Source organism: Oncorhynchus kisutch, linkage group LG14 (genome assembly GCF_002021735.2).
Source record: "Oncorhynchus kisutch isolate 150728-3 linkage group LG14, Okis_V2, whole genome shotgun sequence".
Lineage (NCBI taxonomy): Eukaryota > Metazoa > Chordata > Actinopteri > Salmoniformes > Salmonidae > Oncorhynchus > Oncorhynchus kisutch.
In genome coordinates this window covers 61796842-61805700 of record NC_034187.2, presented here as the reverse complement: position 1 = coordinate 61805700, position 8859 = coordinate 61796842, and the positions used below count along the sequence as shown (strand labels likewise).

The following is an 8859-nucleotide window of genomic DNA, read 5'->3' as shown; positions in this document are numbered from 1 at the left end:
CAAATATTCAACTTTTTACTACTTTAATACACATTTGTCAAAATACTTTTTATCCCATAAAATGGTGGGACTAGGTACAAAAAGTGCTGTAATATCTCAACAGCTCACCCAATATGTATGAAAATATCCTCAAATTAAAGCTGACAGTCTGCACCTTAACCTCATAGTCATTGTATCATTTATAATCCAAAGTACAGTAGTACAGAGCCAAAACATCAATTGTCACTGTCCTAATTACAGAGGGCACTGTAACTGCTTCATCTACAAAGATAACTGCGTTTACCCATAGGATATAATAGAGTTTTTATCCCAGACAATAGTTCTGTGCTTCTGCATTTTATCCACTAACTAATGAACCTGGATCAGTCAGAGCGCATCCTAAATATTCCCTGTATAGTGCACTACTTTTGACAAGGGCCCACACTACTTTTCAAATAGGATGCCATTCGGGACGTAGGGAGTGAGGTGCCACTTGGGACGCAACCCTAGAGTCCTGGTGGTGAGAAGACTGTTGAATTACTGCATTGCCACCTCATTACCTATGACATAACGGGTGTTCCACGCATCACACATTAACAGTGAGATCAATGCCGCCATGTAAACTAATCAGTCCCATAAATGACATGCCATTAGGTTTTATGACCAAGCGTGACTGTCTGTCTGTGTTAGGCCTGGCCAACATCTCACCCTCCTGTAGAGTCTTCTGGGATGCCTCAGCTAGAGGAGTGAACCGCCGCTCAGCAAACACCTCAGACCTCTGAGCCATAGCTCACACACAGCACCACTCAACACCTTCCACACGGCAACCCTGACCTACTAGTCCAAATTTAAAGTGGTTTCTGGGTCTCTTTCTCTCACACTCTCTCTCACTTCACCTGTGAGTTCAACAGCGTAACAGTACATCTGTAGGTCAGATCCCAGAGTAAGTGGACCCCTTCCTGTCCTGTATCTGTCTCCCTGTGTAGTCCACTAGCTCAGTGTGCTGGCCAGCCACAGATGTGTATCACTATCAACCACTGTTTTCCTAGAAACACAACAGTATCTCAGGCTTTGAAGCTCTGCTAAGGCTTATTTCTGCTCACTGCTGGGTGTGCGTTCCTAGAATGTGTCCAAAATATCACCATTCAGTGGAGGCTCCTCAGAGGAGGAAGGGGAGGACCATCCTCAGTGATTTTCATAAAAATATTGAAACATTAAAGTTATCCTTTTTAGGTAAAACTATAGTAAATATATTCACGTCACCAAATAACTTTATTAAAACACATTGTTTTTCAATGAATGTCAACAGTAGCCTCAACAGCACTCTGTAGGGTAGCACCATGGTGTAGCCGGAGGACAGCAAGCTTCCTTCTTCCTCTGTGTACATTGACTTCAATACAAAACCGAGGAGGCTCATGGTTCTCACGCCTTTCCATAGACTTACACAGTAATTATGACAACTTCTGTAGGACGTCATCCAACCTATCAGAGCTCTTGCAGCATGAACTAACATGTTGTCCACCCAATCAAAGGATCAGAGAATGAATCTACTGTAATACTGAAAGCATACGCTATAGCTAGTCAGCACTGCAGTGTATAAAGTGTGATGAGTAGCAGCCTCAAAGAGAGAAAAAGACTAGTTAAACAGTTTTGAACAAATGTATTTCTTCAAAAATTAAGAAGCAGAAGAGGAGGGGAGAGAGAGCTAGCTATATTTTGTATTTTTTTCTTACTTAGCTAGCAACTGCAGCTAGCTAGTTTAGCCTATGCAAACAACCGGCTAAAACAGAAAGGTGTTATCTTATCTAGATGGCTATGGCTATCCAGTTCTGGAACTCTTCCATGTCAAGGTAAGCTTTTGGTTTTACGTAGATGCGAGAAGGAATTATCCAGCTGTTTGTATGTGGCTGCTATGAAAGTGAACTGTGTTTGTGTGTGATCAGGGGTGTATTCATTCCGCAGATTCTGTTAAAAAAACAAACATTTCTTATACAGAAGCAAACAGAACAAAACGGGGATAAACATACCTGAATTTGTCCATTAGAAATTCTAATTTGCAACTGTTGGACTAATGATTAAACCCTAGATTAGCTAGATTCGGGCAAGATTGTGCAAGATGGTATTGAATGTGTCAATGTATGTCACCTTGATTCCTCAAATTTCTCTCGACCTGTGCACCTATGTTGTAAACTTTCATTCATAGGCTTGGTTGAAGCAACCTCACGATGGGTATAGGGAAAATTTGAGTATTATGTAGTAGCCTAAACCTATCGACGTTACATTGAGCTGGGTGAATGGAATATGAATGACAGTCATCAAATATGCTTTAATAAAAATAAGGCCATGCTCATGGAAAAAAATGGACTTCCTCCCTCATCTTAAACGGCACCTACGATCACTGTTACCATTGGTCGAATGGAGTGCACTATATAGGGATTAGGCTGGGTACTTTTCCAGACACCGCACTAGTCTGCAGTGCACACAGACGCAATATATTTTGAGGCAAATCAAAGCTGCTCTTTCTGTTGAGAAGAGGGATATACTGTATGTGTGAACCAACGGCTATAGGAGATCTTCTGAAAGAAGTTCTGTAATGGACTCCACCATACACCTGCTCATGTCTTTGTTCAGAACTGCCAGGATCATTTGATTTTGGGTTCCTTCCATTGTGGCCTAACCTAGTCTACCCAAGCGGAGCTCTTTCATGTAATACAAACACTGTGCTGGGTGCCTGCAGCGGAACAGACAATTATAATAACTTGGCTCCATAGAGATGGTCTCTGTTCGGAGTGAGCAGGACGTTCTGCATGTAATGAAATAAGTTCTAGCGGGTAGGTCCATATATCTGGGTTAAAGCAGATATAGCAGGTAGTTTCATTTTGTTTTTAAACCTTGAAATATTAGGTGCAGTTTAAAACAAGAAAGGCCTCATAGTGAAACACAACTATTGCAACAATGTCACACTCTATGTGAGGTTCTCGCAGCCGAAAGCAGTCCTGTTGAATTCCTTAAAATGTGTTTATTCTTGTAGTGAACATTAACTCTTCAACTTATCTAATTAGAAGCATGATAAGATATTTATATCAATTAAAGTCAGCAGTGAGTCACTACTAAACAGGCCTAGCAGGATCTGTGGCTGTATGTGCACTTTATGAATTGTTTTCCAGCAGAAGTGCTTTTCTATTAGATCCAATTGTACCTATTTGTTGCCTCATACACTGGATAGGTGCAGTGAATGTGTTGTTTTAAAGAGTCACACATAGCAGTACGGTGCCCCTAGAGCAAATTAGGGTTATGTTCCTTGCTCAACGACAAGGACTGATTTTGTGGTTACTGGCCCAACACACTACCCGCTAGGCTACTTGCCGCCCATCTCCAAGTACAGCCCCCCCCCCCCTCCCTCCAGGCATACAGTTATCTACATAGTATGCGGCCACTCGCTGTCTGCTTGTGTGCCTATTCTCTGTGGTTCTGTTCCTTTCCCCTGAAAACAGAATAATCAAGGCGAGAGCTGGTGGGGAAGATGCCAGAATAATTGTTATTAGAGAAATGCTTAAAGTAGTGCTCTGTTCCATTGCATCAAGACATGACAGTATTTACATTTTGGAGTTTGTGGCAAACTGTTACTGACTGTTACTGACTGTTATGGACAGTTACTGACTGTTACTGGCTCTTACGGACCGACCCACGGCACAACTGAGCCTTGTTTGTTTGATGAAATACGACGACAATCTGCACCTTATTCCCTATATAGTGCACTACTTTTGACTATAATAGGGCTCTGGTCAAAATAAATGTACTGTAGGGGATAGGGTGCCGCTTGGGAGACCCGGAATCTGTTAAAATTATAGGATCCAAAAGTTGTGATATAACAGTGGAAATGCTTGTGGAATATTCAGAATCACGCTCCTCCAACTCCATTGAAAGCATTGGCTCGTTCATTTATACGATTTACGCGAACCCTCAGCGACACTGTCGAAGAAATGTACATTTCTTTCAAATCACATGGCAAGCTGGGAAATCTGTGTTGGAGAAAAAGGCCAAAGCTATTTTACAGACTGAAACCAGCTGATAAGGAGAAAGTGCTGAGTAAAATAGGTTCTTATCTCCGTCTGACTACACTGATTCAGCTCTAAGTGAGAGAGCTGAAAGAAACACATTCTGTCCTGGTATTAACCTAACTCTGTGCTTTCAGCTATTCTTTCCCATATTGCCCAACTCAATACTTTTAGCTATAGGCTATATAACTTTCTTAAAACTGAACAATCTATCCATAATGGGTCCAAAATGGGACTGGATACAGAGAGGCTCCTGCATGCCACACAACTGTGTTAGCCTGCTGAGCTAAAGCCTAGGCTTTAGCTCTTTGAGTTAACGCAAGTCGTCAGATCTCAGGCATGTTTACTCTTAGTCGAGCATGGTTCACCAAACATTTGCATCTTGCTCGATAGGAATATTATATCCAGTAGTCTAATTATTTATCTCTTATGTCAGGTATAGGTACAGTTCAACAACTGTGAATGTAAAGTTTACATCAGTAGATGTCGTTAAAGTCATACCTGGCCATTAAAAGTAGGCCAGTAGCCTACTATACAAATCAAAAGCTTTCAAAGCTTAGCGAGATATAGACATTCTGCAAATAGGATTTTATTTTCTGAAATCCAGGCAGACAGCACTAGACACAAAGCTCATTTACAAGTGGTATTTAAAGGATGTACTTGGATGCTATTCCGGTGCTCTTCTCACAAGAGTGGACGCAAGGGGGTGCGTCTGGAAGTATAGTCAAATTATTGTCAGCTTCAAAGCCAACAGTACGCTCAGCGCGCACAGACGTCTCAGCAATGGGTTAATTAAACAGTCTTCGATTCAAATCACTGTGGAACACGCGCCCCTATCCGCTCAAATTGCTTTAGAATCAAGTCAAGTTCTTCAAAGGGGAAAACAAATCCAACTTATAATGAGAATGTGCTGATTTCACTGTTAACATTATAATTTACAAGTCTCAGTGCTGGATGACTGAGCTACTTGGAGACGCTCCTACATTGTTATCATAGTAGAAGTATGCAAACATAGAGACATGTATTGTTACCAAATACTGTAGGCCTACATTGTATAAGTAGAGTGGTGATTTACAATTATGACTGAATGTGTATTTATGTATAGGCTAACCGAAAGGCGTGGCATTTTTTTTAGCGTGGGCTAGGCAACCGCCAGCCACTCCACTTAGGCTATTCTATGTATTCCAGACAGTTATTCAAATGTTCAACTAATCAACAAGCCCTTAGTCGACTAAAGTGTGCTGGTTCTGGAATATATCAAATAGCCTGAGCGTGGATATGTTCTGTATTATGGTCCATTTGGCACAGCGCCTAATCAAAACTTCAAATATGTCTTTAAAGTGTAATATTAGGTCAAAGTGGCACCAACATAACCCAAACAACATAGGAACCAACATAGCCCAAACAGTATAGGTTAGTATTGTAAGCTATACCGTACAAACGTCCCATAATAAATTGGGATGTTTTCTTGTCTTACCTTGATCTAGTAGTCGTAGAGAGTGATGAAATGTGGGGTCCAGTGTGTCCTTCTCTGCCATCAGCTCTGGTAAGTACTTTTCGTTATCCATTTCGTGCCGATGGTCCACGCCGTCCACAAAATAATTCGGCAGTGATACAATTCTAAAACCTCGCCTTATTCCCAACACTTGCCCCCACCAAAACTAGTAACGGTAAATTATTATTATTTTTAAAACGAACAGGAATGCGGTAATGTCATTCGCAACCACTATAACATCACATAAGTAGTTCTAAGCTGTAACAACGACCAAAAACGGTCTGTGCGCGGGTGTCTCAGGTAAGAATTCCGTTATCCCATCCGTGTAGTAGCCTATATATTCAACGTCACCTTGCAGACCCCTCGCATGCAACACCGCCAACCTAGAGGCTCTCTCCGTTCTGTGTAAACAAGCTCTTTAAAGCTCCCCCGGAACGTCTCCACTAGCAACGAGGGCTCATTCCAGCTCCTCTACTATTGGTTCCCGATCAGTGTTCAAGAAAATGCAATGTAGCGTCAGTCATTAGAAGGGGCGGGTGCTCCAGCCTGGAGTGAGCGGAACAGCTGGAACTATCCATGGTGCTGATTCCACGGCGCGCGGCTATATGTTGTTCGATGTGACACGAGCCAGCAAAGATCTGAATTACAATGCAGAGAACATTAACAACAGTCCTTCTCTTGTTAAATTGTAGAATAAAAATGTGCCCAAACTAAGTAGCCCATCAATATGCAAATATATACAAATACCTTATATTAGTTTTCATTGTATGTACACCGGCTTGGGGGTAAAACTGATATGCTACATACATAGGCACCCTTTATTGTACTTTCAACAGAACCGATTGTATAAATCAGACATAGGAGAGTGCATTTAAACTCACTTTGAGAGCTGCATGTTATACAAAGTTGTGGAAATAAGAATGACATTCAAGCTGTGGGCTCTCTAAAAAGAAACTCTTAACAGCAGGTCATAACCAGTGGGTTTAGAGTTTAGTCCTGGCAGCAGATTCGGTTCTCCCGACTGTCAAAATAACATGAACCATCATCTCTAATGGCTGACCATGGCTTGACGGGTAGCCTAAGGTGTCAACTGTTCTGTTGTGGACATGTATCCCTGTTCTCTGTTGCAACATGTGGTATATTTTTACCATGGATTAAAATGAGAAACGTAACTTGGAACAGAGGTGTGGATGACTTTGCCATGCCTTTTGGCCATGAAGAGATTAAGACAATGCATCTCTTCTGTAGGGTATGTTTCAATATGTTTTGAATCATGGATTGAACATTAACTATGATCTGTAATCTACAAAGAAAGACCACAGTTTCACTGGGTTCAGTATGATTCGAGGATACTCACACTTGCGTCAGAAATGGTACCGTATCTCCTTAGTGCACTATGTTTGACCAGCGTCCATATGCACTATATAGGGAATAGGATGCCATTATGGACACACCCACTGACTGCGGAACGATTCTACAAAAAGAAAATGGCTAATTTCTTGTGGCTTTAATTCTCTACCTTTAGGAATTGATTGTTTTGATACAAGACTTCTCAGGTTCCTTTCACTTAAGACAACCAGTCAATAGTTCAGAGGAAATCCATCCACCTTACTATAGGTCACCCTGACCCTTTTAGAAAAGAAGTGCCTGGGCATTTCTTATGCCGTTCATTGCATTTTCTCTACATACAACCAAACATGGCGTATCCGCGTGTTGAAGGCGAAACCTTTGTTATCTCAACACAGTGGTAGTGTGTTTCACTGGATTCCTATATACTATTCTAATGTAGGCCAATGTGTTTTCTATTTTCTGCTCCATGGTTATTACATATATCACTACAGTTGTGTTGATTATGCTGGATCAGACTTAGCCCTGGACTGACTCCGACATTTCATCACAGTAGGCTATTAGTTCATACTGTATCACAGAAACACAAATGTATTGATTGATTGTATAAAATTAGGTACGAGTATTGCTTGAACAACAGTGAACGCACAGCAGCATATCAGTCCTAAAGTCGAGAAGTGTATTTACAGACTGCACACAATTTACACTATAGAGGGAGAAACAGGCGCTATAATCTTAAGTAAAATCATTATTTCAGTGGCAAACAAGGTCAAAAGACGAGGCTCCTGTCACCATGTGTGACGGATGCAGAGGTCTGCCCCAGGTGGGCGTTATGCAGCACGTAAGATAGATGATAAGAACGGGTTATATAATGACAATCACCAAAGGTTGCGAGAAGTATCTCTCCTCCTTCTCAATAGCTTGGCTGGTTCATGTATATTTATCAATGCTTTTACATGTGTCCTCAAACTCTGAAGTGAGCCTTTCTTTATTTACTCAGAAAGAACTGCTCAGGCAGTTATCATAGATATCACGTCATAATATGGTCATAACGCTGTCATGAAACATATATTTACATCTGTTGTGACATACTGCATATTTCTATATTTCATGGCTGGTTATTACACCTACATGGGAGTGTCAAAACCCACATTTATTGAAATGTGTTTATTCCCTGCCAAGAAGATTCCTTTTGTTTGAAAGTTCGTTTCTTAAGTCCTTTGTTGTGGTAATGAATTATTTTCCATATTTTAAATAACTTCCATAAAATACACTTTATGACATTGTCATGAAGCATTATGGCCATCCTGTGTCACTTTACTTGGACTAAGAAATATAATTTATGACACTGTCAAGAAGCATTGTGAACATCATAACCAGCCATAAAATAAAGCAAAACATGTCACAACAAGTCTAAATATATGACCGTGTTATGACCATATTATAACAGGTTATGACAAGTTATGTCAGCTGTTCTGACATATTATGACATGGTTAAGACCATGTCATAATGTGTTATGACGCTGGTTGTCGAGTAAAGTGTTACCCAGTAGTTATAGGCAACAGCATGCTTAACCTATTCTAATGTGGCATTCTGCAGTCCGTGCTATGTTCAGTGCAGCTAACTGCACATCCTGACCATTATCCACATGGAACAGGCAATACTTTTGATGTAGCTTTGTTGGGATTTCATTGATATTTAATTCATGAATGAATCAGGTGTGCAAATAAAGTGCCTTGTAATAAAGTAGCGGGTAAGATTGTGTAATGCTTCTTATAAAATCAAGCTGATAGAAACACGGGAGACAGTCACTGTTCCACACAGTAAGTAACATGTGATATGCCATAACAATGCAAGTAGTTAGGAGTGAACGTTATTTATATTAAGGGTTACATGGAGAACATCGGACCTTTCTGAAAAGAAAATGGATGCCCCTCTATTCAGCAAAATATATTTGACCTAAACGCTCCCTGAACGCT

At 40.8% G+C, this 8859-nt stretch overlaps 1 protein-coding gene across 2 annotated transcripts in view; it reads right to left on the bottom strand.

The window, feature by feature from the left end:
* LOC109903114 (KH domain-containing, RNA-binding, signal transduction-associated protein 3) overlaps positions 1–6085 on the bottom strand; it is a 202300-nt gene extending 196215 nt beyond the window's left edge. For both annotated transcript variants that reach the window (XM_031788710.1, XM_020499737.2), the window contains exon 1: positions 5515–6085. In XM_031788710.1, the coding sequence (XP_031644570.1) occupies positions 5515–5605 (91 nt within the window). In that variant the 5' untranslated portion in view covers positions 5606–6085. The remainder of the gene's footprint in view (positions 1–5514) is intronic.
* Between the last annotated feature and the right edge of the window lie 2774 nt (positions 6086–8859).